The sequence below is a fragment of the Armigeres subalbatus genome, chromosome 3 (genome assembly GCF_024139115.2).
Source record: "Armigeres subalbatus isolate Guangzhou_Male chromosome 3, GZ_Asu_2, whole genome shotgun sequence".
Classification (NCBI taxonomy): Eukaryota; Metazoa; Arthropoda; class Insecta; order Diptera; family Culicidae; genus Armigeres; species Armigeres subalbatus.
Window position 1 is genome coordinate 399,336,934 of NC_085141.1, and position 27,461 is coordinate 399,364,394.

At 41.5% G+C, this 27,461-nt stretch overlaps 1 protein-coding gene across 2 annotated transcripts; it reads right to left on the reverse strand.

The window, feature by feature from the left end:
- Positions 1 to 228: 228 nt before the first annotated feature.
- LOC134224029 (uncharacterized) lies at positions 229 to 27,461 on the reverse strand. 2 transcript variants are annotated; one of them, XM_062703270.1, is made up of 4 exons: positions 27,243 to 27,461; positions 26,177 to 26,478; positions 25,984 to 26,109; positions 229 to 1,557 (listed from the first exon to the last, which is right to left on the reverse strand). In XM_062703270.1, the coding sequence occupies exons 2-4, from the start codon at positions 26,409 to 26,411 to the stop codon at positions 1,310 to 1,312; spliced, it is 609 nt and encodes a 202-aa protein (XP_062559254.1). In that variant the 5' UTR covers positions 26,412 to 26,478; positions 27,243 to 27,461; the 3' UTR covers positions 229 to 1,309. The 2 variants fall into 2 exon arrangements, with proteins under 2 accessions (XP_062559254.1, XP_062559253.1); XM_062703269.1 differs by having other exon boundaries at positions 254 to 1,557; positions 26,177 to 26,371.

Sequence of the window (27,461 nt, forward strand, 5' to 3'; positions counted from 1 at the left end):
AAACGGGTCCAACGTAAAACAAAGGCACGGGTCCTTGCAAAGATCGTAACGGGATCAGTGGGTACAAATAGCGCTAAGAAGCACCGTTGAAATTAAAATAGTTTCGGGTAGTATTAAAAACTTCCTTCCGCAAAGAGAGAAAGAACCGCACAGCACGAAAGCACGATGCGGTCTGAGCATGATTTGTTTTATTCGTTGCTTAATGCAGGGATTTTACGTTCTTCGCATAGCATATGTGATAATCTTAAATATGCAATGTCGCAATGTCTAAATGTCTAAATAGTATTATTAGGCTAGCAAAAATCACTCTTCTACTTTTATTTTGCAGTTGCAGTAATAATTGTTTATGTGGAAATTCTTTTTTATTTTTAATATTTATAAATTCGTGGGATCTTGATTTTTTTTTCTAATAGTTATATACATATTTTTTCGGGAAATTTCCAAAATAACGGGAGAAAACCGGGAAATGACCGGGAATTTGAAATTCGAAATTCACTGGCCACCCTGCTAAAAGAGCTTAAATATTTTTTCTAAAAATTTTCATTGAATTTGAGAAATATTATCACCAACTATCTTTAAGCCAAATTGTTAACACGACTTACGCATTCTCCTCAGGACTAGAATTTTCAATACCAACATTTCAATTTTCAACTTCTCTCACTCCCATATGCCTCTATTGTCACTTAATTCACCCTCCGAAATGGATCGTTTAAGTTGCGTACGAATTAATAGACATCACACAGACGAGGCAACTATAGGAACACAGTGATGGGGCCAACTACCCCCCGACCATCCATCGCGTACGTGCGCGAGCACCGGATAATTTGCACGAAATTAGGGGGAGACGTGAAAGTTTGCAATCTTGCAACCGGTAGTTATATTTATACGACGATATAGCACCGTCAAGGCAGCGACGACATCGAGGGATCTGTTTAATTAAATTTGGCAAATTAAATTTAATCAAACACAATGTGCACTGGCGCGGAGGGGACGCATCGGTGGTTGCCAGGGTACGCAGATTTGCAGATTAGGAGCGGGGGGTTCGCGGGGAATGTAAATTTAATCTGAAAGCTCCAACAACGACGTAGATGTCGTCGACACCGAGCTAAGAAAGCGATCTTTTATAGTGACATCGTTATTAAGCTTTCATCAGACGAAGATGAGTTGATGGTGGTGGGGAGGGCAACGATGGCTGGATCCGGGAGGAAAAGTGTCTTCGCTCGTAGTTTATGCTAATTTATGCTAATGGCTGATTAAATTAGATAATTGACGTCATTTTTATAGGAAGCCATATTCCTTACAAATTTATTCACTGATGATAGTGGAACAGAGCACGCAGAGTCAGCAGTTGCAGTAGAGCCAGAGCAATAAGGACGACCGGTTGACCCAGGTGGGTTAGGATGGTGCTGCTTCGGTTGCAGGGTGTTCTCCCGGCGGCGGACTCGCAAACGCACACCTCAATCTCGCGCCCACTTCGGTCCTCGGTGTAGCACGTAGACGCCGTTGACGACTCGTTGTCCACGTTCATCTTAGCGCACATGTACGTGATGTTTTCGACTGTGGATGGAATGGAATTTTTAGTACAACTGATTGCAGCAGATATTCGACTAGTTGGCGTGTTTGAGCATAGTAAAATGGCGAATACTGTTGAAATGTGTCCCCTAATCTTCACTAAATACTTGTGCACCGTTCTCCAGTTGGAATGTAGATCCATAGAAGAAGAAGAACTTGCAGAGTACTGATTGTCGTGTATCAAACGACATTTACGAAGTGTAAAAAGAACAGTCTGGATTAAAATGTGATCCAAGGGAATGCCGTCAGAACCCAATTACAGAACTACAGCAGGTTTTCAGAAGGAGAAGTCTTAATAGACATCAGCGGAAACTACTTTTTTATCCTTGGAAACTTCTTCAATGCATTACTATCGACGATAACAAAACATTTTCTGCATGAAGTTCTTAGAAGTTCATTGTGGTGGCTTACCTTTGCTTTGGCCTTTTGTAAAAGTAAGGTTCGAAGGGTGTTAAGTTAGAAAAAGAAAAGGATGAAGTTCTAGAGAGTCGCGAATGGCCACGAGCTGAAATCGCATTGCTATATGGATAAACTGAAGTGTGAATTAAAAATCAAATAATAGTCACTAAAATCTTTAGCTGAATTCTTTGTAAATCGAAAATTGTTATATTCATTATTGTTCTATGGGACCATCATTTCAAGGAAACTTCTTAAAAATGTGTTTTAAGATCTTTTCAAAAACATACGACGCGACTTTTGCTTTTAAGCAAAAAAAAATAGCTTGTCAAATAGGGTTACAGCTACTGAATTTCATCTCATAGCTCCTATGCTCATCCCATCAAAAAAAAAAGCAATGGCAAAAAATTGTATTCGTTTCAGCAGTTGACACGTATGTTATAAATAGGAAATAAAGTGATATAAGATTGAAACTGTACTTCTTTGAAAAGATGATACATGATACATTTATATTCAATAAGTGTTTCAAATATATTTTTCCTCACTAGTGAAAATAATACTTCAGTACAATGTCACACTCTAAATTTTACAAACACGTTTAAAAAAACATGGTGACTTTCAACAAAACATTTTGTTGAATTTACTAACAACATGGATGATCTAACAAAATATGATGTTTGATATAACAAACCATATTTGTTGATTAACCCTTAATGTGGCCGGTTGAGTACCCGGGTACCTTTTTGGAATTCAATTCGCGATATCTAAATGAATTTTTATCTAAATGAATTTTCATAGTAGGAGGTTGAAATTCTGTCATATCCACAATAATGACGGCCAAAATCGATTGTACGGGTTAACTAAATTTTTGATTAAGGAGGGGTGGTGGGAGGGGCTCCGACATTTTTACCCTTTAAATGGCCGGCAGGGTACCAGGTACCCACAGAAACTAAAATGCTTATATCTTGGGCAATTTTTAACCGTTTTCAACCATTTTAGACTCATTCGATTCCAAATTTTGTCCTTTATCATGCTGTTCTAGGATTGGACCGGGCCTGACCCTCGGATCACCGGGAAATCCGGATTTCTAGGGACATGTCCTGCATAGATACTGATCGTAGATTTCGATATGTAAATAGCAATATGGGTATCAAACTTCTTGATATTTCATCAACAGGTTGATTTTTATTGATTTGGGTTCATCAGACGTGCAGATCTTCAATTGGCCATTCCAGAACAGGTTCCTCGAGGGGTCATAGGTGGCCATGGACATTTCCCAATGGAACCTCAACAATATGGGTATCAAACTTCTTGAAATTGCCTCAGCAGTGTGTTTCTGATTGTTTGAAAGCCACCAGACGTGCTGACTTTATAGTCTCCATTGTAGGACAAAACCCCGTAGGGTGTTAAGTGGCCATAAATACTTTTCAATAAAATAAATATAAATGAAAAAAAAAGCTGCAGTTATTTTTTGTAATCCGTGTGTTGAGAGCCAAATCATTGCAAGGACTACCTTCTGACACCAGAAGGCAACTAGGTGGACCACTGAAAGCTCCGAAACATCCGTAGAATTTGCCGATTCTGAAAATTTATCCTAGAAAACTGAGACTTTTTAGAATTTTAGTGTTGTAGCAACGAGCGAACAAAATCAATACAAGGACTACTCATTCATCCCGGATGGCCACTAAGTGGTTTTAGAAAATTCTGGAACATCAGGAGAAATGACCAGGTGTAGAAGAGGTTTAGGGCCACTTAGCCAAATGCAGTTTGGCCGAATGCCATTTGGCCGAAAGGGTCATTTGGTCGAACGCCATTTGGCCGTTTGGCCGAATAGTTGAAATACGTTTCCTTACGAAGTGAGTAGTGAGAAGGAAGAAGAAAGAAAGAAAAAGGAAGAAGGAAGAAGGAAGCAGGAAGAAGGAAGAAGGAAGAAGGAAGAAGGAAGAAGGAAGAAGGAAGCAGAAAGAAGGAAGAAAGAAGAAGGAAGAAGGAAGGGAAAAGGGAGAAAGAAGAAGGAAGATGGAGGAAGGAAGAAGGAAGAAGAAAAATTGAAGAATGAAGAATAAAGAAGTTAGAAGAAAAAAGTAAGAAGGAAAAAGGAAAAAGAAAGAAGAAAAATACAAAAACCAAGGAAGAAGGAATAAGCACGAAGGAGGAAGGAAGAGGGAAGAAGGAAGAAGAAAGAAGGAAGAAAGAAGGAAGAAGGAAGAGGAAAGAAGGAAGAAAGAAGAAGAAGGTAGAGGACGGAAAAAAGAAGAAAGAAGAAAGAAGGAAGAGGGAATAAGGAGGAAGGAAGGAAGCAAGAAGAAGGAAATAGGGAGAAGGACCACTCGTAAACTAAGGTAATTTTTTGAACTACTCGGCCAAATGGCGTTCGGCCAAACGGCATTCGGCCAAATGGCCTAACACCGTAGAAGATTATATTTTGATATATAAATCTATTGTTGGCGTAATGCCAATTCTGGAAATCCTAAAAACTATTAATTTTTGTAGCATTGTGAGAGTAAAATCATTGCATGACCAACTCATTGACCACCATTGGTCATCTGGCGCTGAATGTCCGGAACACCCATAGTAAAGACAAATTCTTGAATATCGTTCTTGAATACAGTGGTTTTGTTATGAATGTGAGAGCAAAACTCCGCTAAATGGTCCTCCAGGAACTCCGGAACATTCTGAGAAAAGGGCCAAATTTTAAATTCATCCTCATAAACCGTACTGTTTCACAAAAGTAGTTTGCATGCATCAAAATGAGAGCAATATCATTTCAAGAACCAAATGTTGACCCCGGGAGGCCACTAAGTGGTGCTCCAGCTCAGGAATAACCGAAAAGTTAATCAATTCTAGAAACTCGCCCTAAGCTGCGACTTTTTTTTGTAGTTGTGTGCGATCAAAATCAATTCGAGCATCATCCATTGACACCAAGTGGCCGTTAGGTGAACATCTGGAAGCTTCGGAACTTTCGAAGATGTGCCAATTTTAAGTCGTCCTAGAAAGTTGTGAGTTTTAGATATCGCTTGTTGAGAAATGTGAGAGCATAATTGATGCAATCTAAACAGCCACAATACATCCAATAATACTGCGACTTTCAATAAATCGTTCGTTCACTTCAAGTGGTGGAATAAAATGGGATAGTTCTAAATCGTCTTATGACAAGTGAAGACACTCCACTAGAAGCTCTAAACAACCTTTGACTGACGTATTGTAGAGCTCCATAATTGTCAATCTTGGGTGATGTTCCTCCAGTTTTCATAAACGTTTAGGGTGCCCAGGTCCGATTCCACCGCGTGCAGCAGTGGAAGTGCAGCACGAAGTCGCTAGCCTCTATCCGGATCTCAGGTGAATATTGTTTTTGCTATTCTTTTTTCCGGCATTCGCATTCGGTTGAAGTTGAAGGTATAGGAAAAGAAATGGAAATGGTATGGAAGTCCATTTCCAGTTCTAGCGATTGCTAGAGATAAATATAAAGAAAGATACAAAGTAGGAGAATGGAATGGACTTTGGATTAAACCCACGACTTCCTGCGTATGAGGCAAAAGCAGTAGCCTTATGACTACCAAGCCCGCTCTCTTCTCCTTCTTTTTTTACTTTGTTACAAGAAAATTATTCACGATTACGCAACTGTTGAAAACAAAATGTAAGAAATTGCTTCGGGAATTCCGGTATTTCAGGAGGACTTCTTGGTGGCAACTCGGGAACAATTAATGATATTCGCAATCTCGCGCCTAGAATCATAAGGGCGTAACTGTTTTGATCGATTTATCTTCGACGAGCTCATGGTTGTAATGAAGGATTATTGCATCTTCTACGTGAAGTAAACATAAAATCGATGAAGAGAAATCGATCAATACAGTTACGCCCCTACCCTATGCTTCTAAGCGCGAGCAAAGACTCTGCTTCTATACTGCTATTACAAACGATTTTCGAAAGTTTCTAGAACGAACTGCAATAATTGACCACTGCTTTGGATGCCTCTGCACTTCTGGAGCACCATTTGGGGACCACCAGGTAGCCCTTGCATTAATTTTGCTCTCACAACAAATGACGAATTTCAAGAATTAATCCCTGCTCGGATGATTCAGAGCTTCCAAGGATAACTTAGTGTCCACCTGGAGTCAATTAATGGCCCTGGAAATTACTTTACAACGGATTGTTTATAAGAAAAGTCGCAAATTTCTAGAACAAACTTTCGTAGTATCAGATAGAGGCCACCTAGGATCGAAGAGTAGTGCATGTATTGGTTTTGATATGATAATGTTAAAACAAACGGTTTATGAAAAGTCACATCTGTTTAGAAGAATTTCTGGAATCGATCATATCTCCGAGTGTTCGAAATCTTATGGTGGGTCTCCTGTTGGTCACCCGGCGTCAATGAGTGGTCCTTGCATTTATTTTGCACTTACATTTGCTAGATAAATTGATTTAAAACAATGAGCTATGAAAATGTTAATGAACATTCTTGACTCCTCAGGGAACCTATTCCGGAATTGGAGATCCGGGGTGAACTTGTTTGATGAACCCAAATAGATCAGAAATAAACGCTTGAGACAATTTCAAAAAGTTTGACACCCAGAACCTGGGGAACCTGTTCCAGAATGGCCACTCCTGAGTCAACTTGTCTGGTGAACCTAGGATCATTAAGGACATACGCAAGAGTTAATTTCATGAAGTTTGATACCCATATTGTTGATGTTCCATTGAACAATGTTCATGGCCACCTATGACCCCTCGAGGAACCTGTTCTGGAATGGCCAATCGAAAATCTGCACTTCTGATGGACCCAAATCGATAAGAATCAATCTACTGATGAAAATTCTGAAGTTTGATACCCGTATAGCTGATTAGCTATCAAAATCCACGATCAGTATCATTTATGCAGGACATGTTCACTGGAAATCCGGATTTTCAGGAATCGGATTGACCGGATCGGCTCACCCTGGTAACAGAAGAGAAGATTCTGAATCGAATAAGCCCAAAATTGTTGAAATCGGTTGTAAATTTCCAGAGATATAAGCATTTTAGTTTCGTGGGTACCCGGGTACCCTGCCGGCCTGTTAAGGGTGTTTTTTTGCCGGTCACACAACGGTTAACTAAACCTGCTGGGTTGAAATCAACAAACAGTTTTGTAAGATCAACCAAACGAGCTTTCTATGCGTGTGCAGGTGTTCATTAACAGATGCCTGCGGTATATAATTCGGGCCTGGTGGCCTCACAACTGGATCTCAAACAACGAGCTCCATCGTCGTTGTCATCAGAGGCCGATAGCAACAGAAATTCGGGATCGGAAGTGGGGCTGGGTCAGCCACACTCTACGTAGAGGCGAAGCAAATCTGTAAGCAAGCACTAGACTGGAAATTCAGCTGGGCATCGCAGCAGAGGCAGACCCAGAGGTTCATGGCGGCGAAGCCTCAATAAAGAAGTCGGCCGAAATCTAACCTGGCAACATGTTAAAGCAACGCTCAGGATGGAGATGTTTGAAGTCGCCCTTTGCACCACCGGAGGTGTACAGGATCCATAAGTAAGTAAGTAAATTGGTCAACAGGATAATTGTACTAATTAATTATTTGAGTGTATTACTTCTACGTGAAGTTAAACGATTTACAATGATATGGAAATGCTAATATCATCTTCCAAACTTAGACGTACATTAGAGTGATTCAAATTTTGACTTTTTTGCTCCCCCATGCTTAAACGATTCCATTTGCCTTTTTATTAACCCACCTAAATTTTTAGCTAATATGGAAGTAAATTGAGTGAGCACGCACGGTTTTGAAGTTTGTATGAAAATTGCTATGAAAACAGTATCTTTGATGGAAAATCGTTCTCAACGCTTCCCTTTAAGCTCTAAAACATATGAGTACATCGGCAACATGAGAAATTTTACGAAACAGGCCGTCCTCGTTGCGAAACGATTTGAGATCCACAAGAAAAGTTATTAGGAAATACTGAATCGTGGAAATTCAATTTAACACGTAAAAGAATAACATCAATATCAATAATGAGCATTTTTGTTTTCTTCATAACTTTGCTTCCTAACGAGAAATCGCTTCGCCATACAACAACTGCCTTCCAGCTTGAGAAGTATTCTGTGTAGGCAATGTGTTGATTATATTCAAATAGTACATGGGCCACCTCACGGAACGGTCTTCCCCATAAGGGTCAGTTTTCACAGTAATTTCCATACAAACTTCAAATGACGTGTGCACAGTCAATTTACATCCAACATTGCTAAAAATTTAGGAGGATTATTAAAATGGCAAATGCAGTCATTTAAGCATCGGGGGGCAAAAAAGTCAAAATTTGAATCACTCTAACGTACATGTTCATGATAGAATTAGAGGCGAAAGTATAGAATTGATAGTTCCGTTAGGATACGGCAGGCATGAAGAATGTTTTTATAGAAGTCGATTTGAAAGCGAGCGGAGATATAGTGGAGATATATCAGCTTCCACACTGATATTCTTCCCTCCCCCTTCATACGGGAGTTTGGCAGAAGGAAGGTCGTGCGATATGTGCCATCACAGATGTTGCCCTGTTAGCTTCGTGGACGTGGACCTTGATGGCGTAGCGCTGAAGAATAGAATGTACATGTATACTGTCTATGATCGCATATTCGTCCCATATGAATAGTAAATCCAGCAAAGATGGGACTGATATGCGATCATAGGCAGTATATGCGGTACAAGTTTTTGATAGTCATCTAGACTTCCTTTGGGGCGATAGGGACTGAGTCCAAGGGTTTGACGATTCCTCCCTCAGGCCAATTGCGATTCAACCTGCCTAGGATGTGGTGGGGTTTGACAGTGAGCTCTATTAAACTTCTATAAAAAAAAGTTTCATGTATCCGAAAGCAGGCTCCACCAAAGCGACGATGTGCCGCTCAAGTTAGAAGGGGCCCACAGACCTGACACGAAGGCCCTCCGACGAGACAAGAGGTTTGAGCAGGCCCAATAACCCACCTGTAAAACCATAAATAACGAATGAATTTATTTTTTTATTTCAGACTAAGGCCGAGGTGGCCTTTACAGTGCCTAAAAGTCTTCTCCATTCAGCTCAGTCCATGACTGCACCATCACGCAATCTGCGGAGGGTCCGCAAAACGTCTTCCACCTGATCGATCCACCTTGCTCGCTGCGCACCTCGTCTTTTTGTGCCCGTCGGATTGTTGTTGAGAACCATTTTCACCGGGTTATTGTCCGACATTCTGGCAACGTGCCCGGCCCACCATAGTTTTCCTATTTTTGCGGTGTGATGGAAGGCTTTTTAGGTTGCAACTCGTGGTTCATTCGCCTCCTCCATGTACCGTCTTCCATCTGCACCCCACCATAAATAGTATGGAACACTTTGCTCTTGAAAACTCCAAGTATGCGTTGGTCCACCACGAGCATTGTCCAGGTTTCGTATCCGTCAAGGACTACCGGTCTAATGAGCATCTTGTAGATATTCAGTTTCGTACGAGGGTGAACTCTATTCGATCGGAGCGTTTTGCGAAGTCCAAAGTACGTACGATTTCCTGCCATGATACGTCTCAGAATTTCGTTGTCAGAGGTCACCAGTGAGCCCTAGTACACGAGTTCATCAACCACCTCGATTTCGCCACCACCGATGCGGTGGATGGCTTATATTGTCTTCTCTTGACCCTCTTCCTATCATGTACTTCGTTTTCGACGTGTTGATGGTCCAATCTGTTTAGCTTCCCTTTTTAGTCTGATGTAGGCTTCCTCTATCTTCTCAAAGTTACGTGCCATAATTTCAATGTCATTGGCGAAACCAAATAACTGAACAGACTTCGTGAAAGTCGTACCACTCGTGTCAATCCCTGCCCTTCGTATTACTCCCTCTAAAGCGATGTTAAATAACAGGCACGAAAGACCATCACCTTGCCGTAACTCTCTGCGCGATTCGAAGGGACTCGAGAATGCCCCTGAAACTCGAACTACGCACATCACCCGATCCATCGTCGCCTTGATCAACCGTATCAGTTTATCCTGAAATTCGTGTTCGTGCATTCGTGCTGCCATAGCTGGTCCCGAGCGATTGTATCATATGCCGCTTTGAAGAAATGTGGAGTATCTGAAGTACGACGAACACCTGGTCTGTGATAGAGCATTCGCCCATGAATCCCACCTGGTACTGCTCCACGAACTCTCTTGCAGTTGGTGTTAAATGACGGCATACAATTTGGGAGAGTACGGTGGCGTTCAGCAATGTGCACGATAGTTGCCACAATCCAGCTTATCGCCCGTTTTCTTTGATCCGGGGACACCGTGCCTAGTACAGCGGTTGCGGTGCTTCCAAAGGCAGATCGAATATCTTTTCAGCCACCTTCAAGAGAAGCCGCACCTAGCTGCTCTTCCGTTGGGAGTGCCACTTCCAGCTGCTGCGTGTAGTCTTGGGCTAGGCTACAGTCTTGTTTTGTAGCCGCTCAATCTTAAGCCGCGGAGTTCGACTTCGACGCGTGTTGTACACTGTCGAGAGTTTTGAGCGCAGGCATACTGCAACGAGGTAGTGGTCAGAAGAATTTACCGTCGATTAGAATGTGGTTGATTTGGTTTTCGGTGCTTCGGATTACCATTCCGCGGAAGGCGGCGAAGTTTATGCATTGTTAGCCGTTGTAATTCGATACGGTATGCAGAGTGTCCGGTCCGATTACCGATCTGTACATTTCCTCCCCTCCTACGTGAGCGTTCATGTTGACGATAACGATTTTGACGCCCCGCAGTAGGCATCCATCGTATGTTTGCTCAAGCTCTGTATAGAACCCTTCTTTCGGGTCTCCCTTCGTGTGGGCAGTGCACGTTGATGATGCTATAGTTGAAGAAACGGCCTTCAAACCTCAGCTCGCATATCCTTGCGCTAATTGGCTGCCACCCAAACACATGTTAGCGCATATTGCACAGCACTATGAAGCCGATTCCCAGCTCGTTGCCCGATTTCCCACACTTTCTGTCCTGTCCAGTAAATTTCCTACACCGCCGCGACGTCGAAGTTGACCGGTCATTTGGCCGAATGTCGTTTGGCCGAATAGTTAAAATTGAGAGAAAAGATATGTTCAAATTGAACAATTCGGGACTGATTTTGTAAACAAGCATTGCTTCATGGATTCCGGAGAACGCAAGCGTTTTCATCCTAAACTAATTCCCTTATCTGGTAGAGGAAAGCTTAATCTGCCGGATTCATACCGTGGTTTCCTCATGAAATGCTTGTTTTAGCAGGAATTCACCTTCCAATGTTTGTTTACAAAATAAGTTACGCCCAAATCGCAAAGCGGTCCCGAATTGAAATTGAGAACTGAGAAGTGAGAAATGAGATGTTTGATGTGAGTTCAGGGTAGTGAGAAATGAGTACTAAGAAATGGAAATGAGTATTCAATAGTGATATGTGTAAAGTAAGAAAATGAGCAGCGAGTAGTGGGAAGTGAGAAATGAGTAGTGGGTGTTGAGAAGCAAATATTATATATTAACAATATAGCCCACTCTTGCTAAAAACAGGCGAACGCGACGAAAGCGCTCCAACGGATGGCGGTCTAACTATCTATTCACAGCAACGCGTGGAGGCGCATCATTGCTTCTATATCAACGCGTAGAAGCGCAACGTAGCTTCCAAAAATATGTCAACAAAACAAAATATTAAACGTCATGTCACTCTTAACATCAGCCCGAGCCACCGTGAGTATTCTGCTGCCGTAATCTGGAAAAGTGACGTATGCGCCGTTTTACAACATACATGTTTTCCATTTTTCTGTTAAAGAGTACGATGAGTACTACTCATTAACATCATTTTTGGAAAATGGCGAATATACTTTGCCAGATTACGGCAGTCTGGGTCTCTCTTCCCAACTAACAGGCTTTAACCCGACATGCTTTAAAAGTTTGTTGCCCAATGAGGACATTTGGAACCAGTGTTGAGAAACTCACTCATATGAGTAAAAATTCCTCACTCATTGCTCATTTTTTCCGTGAGTACTCACGCGTGAGTTACTCACGACCTGTGAGTACTCACAAGTGAGCAAACGTGGTTTTGCTCACTCACGAGTGAGGAATTTTTGCTCATATGAGTAATCCAATAAGATTAGTTTTTGTTTCTTCCACAATGTAGATGTCAAGTTTTGGCCAATTCTGGTAGTTGTCAAGAAGTACGTAAAAATGTGTGGCATGAATTTAAAAAAAAAATTAAAGAATTTGTCAAATTATACGAATAAGAAATTTCTAATATATTGGGAATTACTATCAACATGTTAATTAATTGCATAATAATAAATTTCGAAATGTAGTGCAGGATTGTTACGACTGCGCGGATTTTGCGCATATGGCGCGGCTTTAGCTTCGGGTGAAAATTAAATAAATAAAATTATGGATCTTGAAAGAAATTATGGATAATTGAGAATAAATGTGTTGAAGTTAATGTTGAGATATAATTTACGTATGAAATCAATGTTTATATATGTTTGCCTTTTTCGTACAGCGATATATTCACTTCAAAGACGATTTTTAATAGAAGACCCCGAGACTCATTGTGGTTAATACCAATTGACGATTATAGATGATGGTTGTGTGCGCGTGTTTTTGTGCATATGCGTGTGCTTGTTTGTGCGTGTGTGCATAGGTTTGAGTTTGCGTGTGTTTGTGTGTGGGTGTGTTTGTGTGTGCGCGTGTGTGTTTATGTGTGCGCGTGTTTGGGTATGTTTGTTTGTGCGTGCATGTGTGTTTGTGTTTGCGCTCGTGTGTAATTATATTAATGCCGTGTGTGTGTTTGTTTGTGCGCGTATGTGTTTATGCACGTGCGCTTGAATGTTTATTATATTGCTTAAGCTCTATGCAAGTTTGTCTTTCAATTCATAATCTAGACAAATTACATAATTTATTGTTGTAGGGGAAAAGATGGCTTAGGCATTAAATTTTAACTAAAAAAATTAATAACAATAATATAAAGAACATGCAAAACAGTCACCATATCTTCAAAGCGAAGGGTTGTCATACTAATGGCGATTTGTTCAGATTCATTCCACTTCATTTTGGTACAAGTGTGCATAGAGCGGCAAATTAGAATGGTATCAAGAATACTAAATTACCAATATAGTCCATTATGGCGCTATGGTGTCACAAAAGGTAAGCAAAGTAGTAAAGAGACATTCCGAGAGGTGTCTCAACGTATGATGTAATATGCAATAGACCATGTCGAAATAAGGTAGTTGTAGGTAGGTAGGTAGATAGGTAGGCTCTTATATCAATAACATTTGCAAATTGAACAATTTTGGGTTAATTTGTGTCGTTTTAAGCACTGCTGAAAAAATCTCAAAAATTCTTTGTTACTAATTTGGATGCAAGGAACGAATTCAAGGAGTGGTAATCCTAATATGCTAGAAATCGTGTTTTGATTTCTGAGTTTGGAAATAAAGTTTTGAAAAATGTAATTCAAATAGTTGACAACTGTTAAATTTGTGTAATTTTTCGATTAATGCACCCCTTGACTTTCGCTTTTGAGACGCAAGATGCTGTCCGTTGCGTAATGTTGAGAGATTCACGAAGTGAACTATATTGTTAATCTACTATACATATCTGATGGTATTAAAAATCGTGAATATAGTGAAAATAGTCACAATTTTAGTGATAAAAAATTACATCTCACGTGTATTTGACACTAATACAGTTCTAGGTCGTGCGGATTTAAGTTCATGCCGCGTAAATGACGCGGATCTGGTTTTGGCCGGCGTTGAAAATATTTCAAGGTCCCCGTATCAATCCTGAATGAATATATAAAAAATATTATACGAGGTTACCGTTCCATGAATTCATAAATTGATGCGAATGTTATTGATATAGGAGCATGGTATTAAGAACGAAACGATTACTAAATAAAGGCATTTATTTGTTGTTTACAACAATTTTATTCATTATATAAGGTGGTTTGAAGTATTATCTTTATTTATTATATTTACTTTTAGCCATATTTTTAAACCCCTATACCGTAAAAATAATAAATAACCGATTTTCTACTATTCGAAAATACTGTAGAAAAGCTCAATTAAGAATCGAAATACATATACATATCGTTATACGAAAATACATTGACAAAACTAAAAAATATACAAATCTCATATTTTTAGAATTAACATATTAAAGGGAAAATCCATTAATTACGTAACGCAAAAATTGGGCATTTTCAAACCCCCCTCCCCCCTATGTCATACTTTTTTTATGAAACATCTGGAAATTTTGTATGGATCGTCACACTTCGACAAAGCCCCCTCCCCCCCTTAAGCGTTACGTAATGTGTGGACGCTCCATACTGTTCAATTTAGCCAGCTTTGAAAACGATTTTGGTCTTGTTTGCAAAAGTGCTAAACAGTAAAAGCCGGCATCTTTAGTTCTCATGCAGCACTGCACAAACAGGTATAAAATAATAATATGCTTACGGTATGATACGATCATTTAGTTCGAATTTGACTCATTTATAATGAATATTCATTTAATAAAATACTTGATATACAACATTTTAGAGTAAAAACAATTGGATATACAATCACATTTTAAAACTCAGCTTCTGAAAAAATGAGTAAAACTTGAACCACAGACAAAAAAAATACATTGAACATTCATTCATCAAATCCATCGTCGTTCAAACACTAACGACATCTGTTGACTTCAGCTTGCTGGGCTAATCACGAACTAGGTAGCGGTAGTGAGCAAACGTCAAAATAGAGTTAATTCGATGCACACGCCACGAGTGATCGATTGGCCAACTAATGATTATTTGAATTGACCAGTAAATCAGTGAACGATGGAAATTTGTCGAGTGTTATGTCTGTTTGTCTGTGCTTGAACTACATGATCGAACCACGTCTGGTGGTACAGAAATTTATTGGAAAATTTAAATAATATTGAAGGCTTTGACTATAACGCATGTCCCTTCTAGTTCGTAGTCTACGCACCCCAAACACAAACACACACACCAAAATACAAACACGCAACTAAACACAAACACGCACCAAAAACATGAACACGCAACTAAACATAAACATGCAACTGAACACAAACACGCACCCAAAACATAAACACACAACTAAAGACAAGCACGCACCTAAATACAAACACGCACTAAAATAAAAACACGCACCTAAACACAAACACGCACCTAAGCACAAACACGCACCCAAAACATAAACACACAACTAAATACAAACACGCAACTAAACACAAACACGCACCTAAATACAAACACGCATCTAAACACAAACACGCACCCAAAACATGAACACGCATATAAACACAAACACGCATCTAAATACAAACACGCACCTAAAACACAAACACGCATCCAAAAACACAAACACGCACCTAAATACAAACACGCAACTAATCACAAACACGCACCTAAAACTTAAACACACAACTCAACACAAACACACACCCAAAACATAAACACAAACACGCACCAAAATACAAACGCGCACCCAAAACATAAAAATGCAACTTAACACAAACACGCACCTAAATACAAACACGCACCCAAAACATAAACACGCAACTAAAGACAAGCACGCACCAAAATACAAACACGCACCTAAACGCAAACACGCACCTAAGTACAAACACGCACCCAAAACATAAACACACAACTAAACACAAACACGCATCTAAATACAAACACAAACCTAAATAGAAACACGCACCCGAAACACAAACACGCACCAGAATACAAACACGCAACTAAACACAAACACGCACCCAAAACATAAACACGCAACTAAACTCAAGCACACACCTAAACACAAACACGCTCCTCAACACAAACCTGTACACGTATATTTAATGATCTTCAATTGACTTAGGAAATTCGCATTTTCAATTATTGCTAACCTTACAGTATATTTTTTAATACACCTATTTCCTCACTTACTCACCAAAAAAATCGAATGAGTAGTTTTACTCACTCAGGCGTGAGTTTACTCACGCGTGAGTGCTCACCATACCTGTGAGTACTCACGCGTGAGTAGAACTGGTTCAACTCATATGAGTGAGTGAGTGAGGATGGAACGAACCATGCTCACTCATTTCCCAACACTGTTTGGAACTAGCGAACATAAAATTTCCCGTAAAAGCCTTTCGGTTTGCTTATGGAGTTACTACTCCACGATCCGTTTTCAGATGTTTCGGATAGACATATAACAAATCAAATATTTAAAGCATAGGTGGACCAACAGAAGACGTTAATGGCCATCTTCAAGATAGGGTAAAATGCCCAATAGTGGACCCCCTAGTAGCGAAATTTTGCTCTTTTTGTCATAAGGTGTAGACATTTTCAACATATTAATTCTGCTTGACATCTAATACCAAGTTCTGCATCTCCTCTTCACGATACATACATAAAACACTCAAATACACGACGTTATTCGTTGAAATTATCATTTTAAAGTCTGACTGAATTGGCCCTATAGTAGACCCCCTGGGGGTCCATAATAGGAATTTGCTTCCCTATAGTCGACACTTCATTTGATTTTTATGTTCCGTTTCGGGACGTTCTTCTTCCCTATTATGGACCCCCCGAAATATTCCTATAATGGACACTCTCGTGTTTATTTTTTATAGAATTGTAAGAAATCATTTATTTTTACTTTCCATAGCATTTCCAATGCGTGTAATCAAATTATAGGACTGTAAGGTAGGTTCTCCCGATGGAATTTCATAGCAAAATGTTTACATTGTGCTGAATAATGCAAAAATGGCCGGAGGGTCCACTATTGGTTGGGGGTCCACTATTGGGCACTTTATCCTAGTTTGAATATTACAAACACAGCAGAATAATCTTTCATACATATTTATTCATACATTACAATAATTAGAAAAGGACAGGAAGCTCCCGATGCGTCTGTTCGGGATCTGCTGTGGCACATTGATTGATAAGCATGCATGAGGAAGGAAAGGTATGTAGCTAAGAGTCAGTTACCGAGAAAGGAAGACAACTTTCATTGTTGGGTGCCTACACACTCAGTTTTTATTTCTGCAGCTCGGCAAAAATCCGCACAGCCGTGCGCCAGCATAATAAATAACTGATATTCCGGCAAAAATAGCGTTTGTTAGCTGATTTTCGGCAAATTATTTGCTGATTATCAGCAATTTTGACAGAAATCTCGGCAAAAAACATGTTTGCTGGGGCACGGCTGTGCGATTCTCGGTAAAAGTTCAACATTTTGCTGAGATCCCGGTAAAAAAAATTTAGTGTGTAAGTTTATTTTCCGGAGTCTCACAGACCCGATCCTTGTATGGGAGTCTTACTAGGGTAACAAGTTACCAAATCGTAGCAAAAAAAAGTAAATAAGTCCAGTTGCGTCTAAGGTCCTGACATCTGTACTGGAATATCCCAGAGGTGACAAAGGCTATTAATGTATACTTGGAGTAAACATACGTCGAGAAATCCTCACGCTTGGCTCTTCGTCTTGACTTCTGCAGATCATACCACCGTTTCACTTCACGAAATTTGTATCTTCCACAGCTGCGGGAGAAACCGGGTAAACGACAGCATTAGAGTCAAAGGCTTTCTCCCATTTTTTTTACTTGTCACTTCCGTCTTTGTGTCTTCATTTTGATCCTTCTAACAAGTAGGAACAAATCCAAATCGGAGGAGCAGTACCATCAAGTTGTGATAAAACGCCTTGTTCTTGAACGCAAACTACCTGGAAAACATTACTGTTGAATTGAGTTCATGAGGAAGCAGTAACGTTTCAATAACAATCAATAATCTGTAACTAATGGGGCAGCCCTCACTTCGGCACACATGAGACTCCCCTCCTCATAACCTCAGGGTCGGCATACGCGCTTGACTCTTCGCGACCAAGAAAACACTTGAATACCGTTAGCAACTTCACCCACTTTATTCAGCACCCAGGTACCTTCACTTCTCCCACTTCCTTATTCGGCTATCTCCTACCTTCTTCCCCTTCTCACTATTCTTCTCCTGTTGGCGGGGCCCCTTCTCCGGTGCGCTGACCTCTAGGCCGTTCTTCCTACGTTCGCCTCCGTACTGCTTCCGACTCCACGGCGATGCTCAGCCGCCTGTCCTCCTCCGCCGAGCTCCGCCGCGGACGAAATTGACGGCGTCGCGAAGCTCCGAATAAAATGGCGGCATCCACGGACAATTGGGGGACGTTATGCCGGGGCTGATCCTTATTGGACGTTCGGACCGCTTTCGGGGCAGCTTTCCGATCCTGGTACGTAATGTCGAGACGGCAACTGGTCACGTTATCTGGCTGTTTCAACCGGAACAATCACGGGCAGCTCCGACGTTGAACTCACAAAGAAAAGAGGGGTCCTGCGAGCACATTGGGGAAAGGTGGTAGTAAGTACCGTTTTACTTAGGGAGGGGTTTGAGTTCTGGTCGAGGGCTTTTTTACCTGGATGGTTTTTCCACTTCGTCGCTTCCACTGTATCACAAACTTTTCTTATAATTTTCAATCTGGTTTTTTAACTTTATTGCTTAATCGCTCACGTCTATCGAATTAGGCTGTCGATTGTCGATAATTTTCCCTCCAAGCTTTTCGCTCATCATGGCGTCTTCTACGCCACCCCCCAATGGCCGCCCAGTTTTCCGTGATCCAGCAACTGGTGGTGAATAGCGGAACTGTGTGTGGTGTGGCTGCATCATTTCCGGTGGGTGATGGGTGGTTGTGATGCTTAGCGCATATTCAAACATGTTCTTGGTTTGTCAATACATATATTTATTGCACGGAATAAAAAACGCGAAAATCTCACACACCTCGAAACGACAGACACACCACTTGTTACAAATCAGAGCTAACTTGATCATTTTTACTGCAATGGTCCGACTTTTTACCACCAGTTTGCGCTGCCGTCAATAAAAGTTGATCGCTAGTAGCATGTATGTGATATTCTATAGTGGACTATCTTGTACTTTAAAATCTTTGTGAGAAGTGAGATGCGATAGTTGCGAAGTTAGAAGTAGGAAGTGAGTAGTAAAGAAAATAGAAGCAAGAGGTGATAAGTGAGGAATTATAATTGATAGGTAATAAGCGAAATGTTGAGAAATGTGAAGTGAGTGGTGGCTTATAAGACATAAAGAAGAAGAAAGAAGAAAAGATTAGAAAATAATAAGAAAAAGGAAAAAGTTAGAAAAATAGGAAGAAAAAGGATGAAAACGGAAGAAAGTAAAAAGAAGGGGGACGAAAAAAGAAGAAAAAAGGAAAAGGGTAAAGGAAGAAGGGAGGAAGTAGAAAAGATAGTATAAAGAAGAAGAAAGAAAATAGGTCAAAGAAGAAGAAAAATGGAGCAAAATTGAGGAATGAAGAAAATTGGAAAGAATAAGGATTAATTCCCCACATCACACTCCTCACCAGTAACATTCGACTTCTTGCTTCTCACTCCTCGGTCTCATTTCTCATTTCTTACTTCTCACTTCTCATTTCTCACTTTCATTTTTCATTTCTCACTCCTCACTTTAAATTTCTTATTTCTCAGTTACCTCATTTCTCTCTTCTCATTCTCAATTCCCATTTCTCACTACTTACTTTTTACCTCTCACCTCTTTCTAAGGAAGAAAGAAGGAGAAAGAAGAAAGAAAGCGAAAGAAAGTAGAAGGAAGAGGGTAAATAGAAAAAAATAAGGGAAAGAAAAAGCAAAACGAGAAAATAGAAGGAAACAAGTTCACTTAGCACTTTTCACATTCCAATCCCCACTTCTTATTACTTACATCTTACTATTGTTTTCTTCTTGCTTTTCACTTCTCGCTTCGAATTTTCTTATTTCTCATTTCTCTCTTTTCACTTCTCACTTCTCACTGCTCAATATTCACTTCTCACTTCTCGATTCTCAATTCTTACTTCATACTTCTCACTTTCAAATTCTCCCTTTCCTTTTCCCTTTTTCCATTCTCACTTTCCACTTCTCACTTTAAATTTCTCACTCCAACTTCTCACTTCTCATTACTCACATTTCACTATTCACAATCTTTATTTTCAACTATTCTGCCAAATGGCCCGACACGGTGTATATGGTGCATGTGAACCGTTTCTGACAACATCGAGTTAGCGAGGTGAAAATGCATTGGAAAATTATTTCGACTTCTATATTGAAGAATTTCTTCGAGATGTCGACTTACGGAGGGAACGCAGTATGTTAGATTGAAGAAACTTTGAATTTTATCGAGTAAGGGAAAATATCGAGTTACAGAACATCGAGTTATGGAGAGTGCACTGTAGCTCTTATGTCGTTCGTAATGATTGGCAGGCCGCCTGCGCAAACCTCCTGTCTCGTCGGAGGGCCGTCGTCTGTTTTGGGTCACACTTAACACCAGGACTTGAGCTTGTGTGCTTTGAGCGGTACACGGTCACTTTGATGGAGCCTCCTTGGTAATATAGGTTTATAGAAGTTTAACAGAGCTCACTGTCAAACTCCACCACATCCCAGGCAGGCACCACAACTCGCAGTTGGCCTGGGGCGGGATCGTCAAGCCCTTGGACATAGTCCCTGCTGTCCCCAAATCCTTTTGAATAGAAATTAATTCACGACGAAATACCCAGTTATCAAAACACTTCAAGACGATACATACATCTACATCTTGGAGTCTGACAAGCCCAACTAGGAAGGCATTCTGAGATCGGCTCTTGATTTTTGGTTAGTGTTCATTTCATTTATTTAGTTAACATCTAAACAGATAACACTGAATCAACAATTTGACGCCACAATACACGGTTCGAGGCCGCATCTCTCCATCCTCGGATACGCCCCACGCTCGCCAAGTCGTTCTGCACCTGGTCTGCCCATCTCGCTCGCTGCGCTCCACGCCGTCTCGTACCTGCCGGATCGGAAGCGAACACCATCTTTGCAGGGTTGCTGTCCAGCATTCTTGCAACATGTCCTGCCCATCGTACCCTTCCGGTTTTAGCTACCTTCTGGATACTGGGTTCGCCGTAGAGTTGGGCGAGCTCATGGTTCATTCTTCGCCGCCACACACCGTCTTCTTGCACACCGCCAAAGATGGTCCTTAGCACCCGTCTCTCGAATACTTCGAGTGCTTGCAAGTCCTCCTCGAGCATTGTCCATGTTTCATGTCCGTAGAGGACTACCGGTCTTATTAACGTCTTGTACATGACACATTTGGTGCGGTGGCGAATCTTTTTCGACCGCAGTTTCTTCTGGAGCCCGTAGTAGGCCCGACTTCCACAGATGATGCGCCTTCGTATTTCACGACTAACGTTGTTGTCAGCCGTTAGCAAGGATCCGAGGTAGACGAATTCCTCGACCACCTCGAAGGTATCCCCGTCTATCGTAACACTGCTTCCCAGGCGGGCCCTGTCGCGCTCGGTTCCGCCCCACAAGCATGTACTTTGTCTTTGACGCATTCACCACCAGTCCAACTTTTGTTGCTTCACGTTTCAGGCGGGTGTACAGTTCTGCCACCTTTGCAAATCTTCGGCCGACAATGTCCATGTCATCCGCGAAGCAAATAAATTGACTGGATCTGTTGAAAATCGTACCCCGGCTGTTACACCCGGCTCTCCGCATGACACCTTCTAGCGCAATGTTGAACAACAGGCACGAAAGTCCGTCACCTTGTCTTAGTCCCCGGCGTGATTCGAACGAACTGGAGTGTTCGCCCGAAATCTTCACACAGTTTTGCACACCTTCCACCGTTGCTTTGATCAGTCTGGTAAGCTTCCCAGGGAAGCTGTTCTCGTCCATAATTTTCCATAGCTCTACGCGGTCTATACTGTCGTATGCCGCCTTGAAATCAATGAACAGATGGTGCGTTGGGACCTGATATTCACGGCATTTTTCAGAATTTGCCGTACAGTAAAGATCTGGTCCGTTGTCGAGCGGCCGTCAACGAAGCCGGCTTGATAACTTCCCACGAACTCGTTCACTAATGGTGACAGACGACGGAAGATGATCTGGGATATCACTTTGTAGGCGGCATTAAGGATGGTGATCGCTCGAAAGTTCTCACACTCCAGTTTGTCGCCTTTCTTGTAGATGGGGCATATAACCCCTTCCTTCCACTCCTCCGGTAGCTGTTCGGTTTCCCAGATTCTGACTATCAGTTTGTGCAGGCAAGTGGCCAGCTTTTCCGGCCCATCTTGATGAGCTCAGCTCCGATACCATCCTTACCAGCTGCTTTATTGGTCTTTAGCTGTTGAATGACATCCTTAACTTCCCTCAAGGTGGGGGCTGGTTGGCTTCCATCGTCCGCTGAACTGACGTAGTCATCTCCTCCGCTGCCTTGACTTTCACTGCCTGTACTCTCAGCGCCATTCAGATGTTCCTCGTAGTGCTGCTTCCACCTATCGATCACCACACGTTCGTCCGTCAAGATGCTCCCATCTTTATCCCGGCACATTTCGGCTCGCGGCACAAAGCCTTTGCACGATGCGTTGAGCTTCTGATAGAACTTGCGTGTATCTTGAGAACGGCACAGCTGTTCCATCTCCTCGCACTCCGCTTCTTCCAGGCGGCGTTTCTTCTCCTGAAAAAGGCGGGTCTGCTGTCTCCGCTTCCGTCTATAACGTTCCACGTTCTGCCGGGTACCTTGCTGCAGCGCGACCGCCCGCGCTGCGTCCTTCTCCTCCAGAATCTGTCTGCACTCTTCGTCGAACCAATCGTTCCGTCGACTTCGACCCATATACCCGACGTTGTTCTCCGCTGCGTCGTTAATGGCAGCTTTGACTGTACTCCAGCAGTCCTCAAGAGGGGCCCCATCGAGCTCACCCTCTTCCGGTAACGCTACCTCGAGATGCTGCGCGTATGCAGTGGCGACATCAAGTTGCTTCAGTCGCTCTATGTCGTACCGCGGCGGTCGTCGGTACCGAACATTGTTTATGACGGATAGTTTTGGGCGCAGTTTAACCATCACCAGATAGTGGTCAGAGTCGATGTTAGCGCCACGATATGTCCTGACGTCGATAATGTCGGAGAAGTGCCGTCCATCAATCAGAACGTGGTCGATTTGTGATTCAGTCTGCAGTGGTGATCTCCAGGTGTACCGATACGGGAGGCTGTGTTGGAAGTAGGTGCTGCGAATGGCCATATTCTTGGAGGCGGCGAAATCAATTAGTCGTAGGCCGTTTACGTTCGTCAGCCGGTGAGCGCTGAACTTTCCAATAGTCGGTCTAAACTCCTCCTCTTGGCCAACCTGAGCGTTCAAATCTCCTATGATGATTTTGACGTCGTGGCTTGGGCAGCTGTCGTACTCACGTTCCAGCTGCGCGTAGAATGCGTCCTTATCATCATCAGTGCTTCCGGAGTGTGGGCTATGGACGTTGATTATGCTGAAGTTGAAGAACCGGCCTTTGATCCTCAACCTGCACATTCTCTCGTTGATCGGCCACCACCCGATCACGCGCCTTTGCATGTCGCCCATCACTATGAAAGCTGTTCCCAGCTCGTGTGTGTTGCCGCAGCTCTGATAGATGGTATGATTACCTCTAAACGTTCGCACCATTGATCCCTTCCAACAAACCTCCTGCAGCGCTACGATGCCGAATCCACGGTCCTTGAGCACATCGGCGAGTATGCGTGTGCTCCCGATGAAGTTGAGAGATTTGCAGTTCCACGAACCGAGTTTCCAATCGCTAGTCCCTTTTCGTCGCAGTGGTCTTCGCCGATGGTTCCGGTCTGTACTCTCTTTTTGATTGTTCGTTGCTTAAGATTTTTTAAAGGCTGGCTTGCAGGGCCTGACACCAAACCCCCTAAATTTCCGGAGGACCATTCCTCCTTATTTCCGGTGAACCATGGTGCACAGTTTCACTTAGAGTCCCTCGCTGGCACTCGGACGATGATCAGCCGCCCCTAACATGGAGAACAGACGCTGTTGTGAGCCGATCCTGACATGGAGAACAGACCCTCAATAAGATTTGCACCTCTGGAGAGGAGCAAACCCCCCCTTCCCTGTCAGCATACGACCATAGTTCCCACCGGGGTTGGTTACCCGATCTTCCCTAAGGTTGCTCGTATCCCGGCCAGCACCGCGGGGAGGTAGGGATAGGAGTTGCTGGGTAAGAGGCTAAGGATCGCGAGATGGGGTCTATTTTATTCCTTCAGGTACGCGAAGTACCAATGGTACGCTTTACCCAGCATTTGCCGTGCCATTTGGTTAGTGTTAGAACATGTGAAAAGGATTTTCATGTAAAGCATTGTTGAACATTTTCTGATTTTGTTGCCTGACTGATGTTTAGAGCCTGGCAAGCCCAGCCAGGAAGGCATTCTGAGATCGGCTCTTGATTTTTGGTTAGTGTTAGAACATGTAAAATGGATTTTCATGTAAAGCATTGTTGAATATTTTCTGATTTTGTTGCTTGACTGATGTTTTGGAGTCTGACAAGCCCAACCAGGAAGGCATTCTGCGATCGGCTCTTAGTTTTTGGTTAGTGTTAGAACATTTAAAATGGATTTTCATGTAAAGAATTGTTGATTTTTTTCTGATTTTGTTGCTTGACTGATGTTTTGGTTCCATCAATCATGCTCATTACATCTCTACAAATAGCAGATAGAAGTACCATTAGATTAGGTGCCATTCCTGTACAACGAACGACACAAGAATGGAGAATGCCATCAAACATTGCATTGTATGGGCCCCGCCTCGTTTATGAATAGAATCTCAAGAATCAACTTCCCAATATCAATTCCAAAACTTTGAGGTTTTTTAGTTCGATGTTAGCGATTACAACATGAAGTGGAATAACAGGAAGAGCATATTGATTAAAAAGATCGTATTTTTCTTGTTCAGCTATTTCAGTATCTCCGGGATATTCAATTTCACTTACCTAGGAGTTTTAAAGTTGCTGTTATTCCGTGTACCCATTTGACACATTACATACTGACCACTATATTTGAACATGGACACTAAAGTGATTCAAATTTTGACTTTTTTGCTCCCCTATGCTACGACTGTATTTACCATTTTAATAGACTTCGAAATTTTTTAGTTAATTTGGATGTAATTTGAATGTGCACGCCTCATTTGAAGTTAGTATAGAAATTACTATGGAAATATGCCGTGAAGTGGCCCATGAACTAATTGAACATAATCATCGTGTCGACTTCATAGAACACTTTCTAAACTGAAAGTCAGTTGTTGTTGCGAAGCGTTTTGAATTTTGTAAGTAAAGCTATAAAGAAAACAAAATTACTCATTATTGATATTGATGTTATTCTTTTACGTGTTAAATTGAATTTCCCACGATTCAGTATTTTATTAATAACTTTTCAGTGTCAAATCGTTTCGCAACAAAAACGATCGGTTCCCGTGCTAAATTTTCTATCTTGCCAATGTATTCATATATTTTAAGAACTTAATGGGCTACGTTGCAGAACGGTTTCCCACAAAAGTTACTGGTTTCATATTAATTTTCATACAAACTTCAAACTACTCGTGATCAGTCAAATTACAAGCAAACTAGCTAAAAATTTAGGAGAATTATTAAAATAGCAAATGCCATCGATTAAGCATAGGGGAGCGAAAAAGTCAAAATTTGAATCACTCTAATGGACACCCAATGCATTTATTTCATTATGTGTGTTTTTCATTGTGTGCAATGAAATAAATTCAATGTTTAAATAAACTAAATGCTTTTAATAGTTGTTTAAGAACAAGCCTCCCGGAATCCAAAACTAATTTCACTCGCGTTTTCGAGGGCGCCCACTCGATATGGAAGCAATGTAAAACTGTCATTTTTATTATTTCACGCATGCTGCGACGCAGCAAAGCTGATCTAATGTTTGGATTCCGGCAGCTGATCCTTAAATTGATGCTAACGGCAACAAGTACGGTTACTTTCATTCCCATATTTACCTCGTCTGAATTAGAAATAAAAAAAGATATATGCAGTGATTGAGATGTCGTACGATGTCATTGTCTTGTAAACCATTATAGATAATACCTACGTCTATTTTAGACTATAGTGTCAATGAATTTTGAGTCATCGCATAAACACTCAAGATAACATTTGCTTAAACCGCCATGCTCAAAACATCACAACACTAGGCACAACCACAAAAATCGTCTTACTTGCTCCATTGTATCGATAGGTGAACCTAGCGCAAACCTCGCCTCGCACCAGTCGACACGCAATTTGTGCCGGCTTGTCCCTGTACTCGTGCCACATGTACTCCGTGTCGGGCACGTTACTATTATCTGCAAGGATGAAACCGAACATGAATCTGTCATTAAAACCCTAATAGCAAGGGGGACTCGGACTCACTTGTGACCACCAGTGGATGGAAGCACGGAATACCGGTGGCCTTCTTCATCAGGCTGTCACAGGACACGTTCTTGTACGGGCTGTCCTTATTGTACTTCGGTCCCAGCCAGGTGAACCGAAAGCAGTACGGGTTTTTCAGGTATTCCTCCGCCGGCGAAAGGGTCGTCACCAGTGGGTCGTCTTCATCTTCGGTTGCTGCAGCACATTTTCGAAAGCAAATGCAAGTTGAAATCATGATGACTTAAATATTTAGGTTGGTGATGATTATTTTTTTAGCTGTTGTGCGCGTAGGTTATTTCACACTAATAGTTGAATGGAACACATTTTTAATAACAGGGGCATTGATCATTAGATCGATTCTTTTTTTGAAAAAAAAATCAAGTGATCAACCGTCTAAGGCGATCTTAGTACTTTCCATTTAATTCCAATAAGTTTTGTTATCTTTGCATACGTATCATATTCACATTTCGTATTTCGACTTGTCGAGTCAAGTACGAGACACTGAAAACGACCTCACAGTTGAGGTCGAAATATGTACGTATCTGCAAAGATAACAAAACTTAGTGGAATTAAATGGTAAGTACTAAACTCGTCTAAGACGGTTGAATATATTCCACTAAAAAGAGCTTAAGATACTTTTTCTATCAAATGATCAAAACCCAGGCAGAATCCATGAACAAAATAGCAAAACATGATATGCACTTGATAAAAGAACAGGCAACAATATCAAAAATTTGCACCGAAGTATCATTAAAATATCAAGATATGCTATGGATAAGAACAAACTAATGACACATGATATTGATCACTTCTTATAAATAACATAAAATGATCTCCTCAAATATTTAAGTGCAAAATATTGATACAGTCGTCTGATCTTTTATCTCTTATATCAATCATGTCCATATTTCATTTTGCTGTCTTATCAACCGTCTACTCATATTGTATTTATATTCAGTCATGAAGGATGCATTGAGTGTAATTTCAGTTTCTCTGTGCACTGCTGCTACAAATATTCGACCAAGGTCAGTGCAGCTTAGAATGAACCTAACCGTAATTGAATTACCCCCATTCGCTCCGAACGCACAACACCAATAAATCATTCCCAGCAATAGCAGATAATTCGATTTCATGATTTCGGCAGCTTATCTGTTCGCGCGTATATTTCCAACGAAACCGGACGGATTCCCAGAAGGCCCATAAATCACGGCCACCGCGCGCACGTTGCCACTTTATGACAAAGAAAATGCCAGCAAACGACTAATCAATGGCACGGCAAGACAGT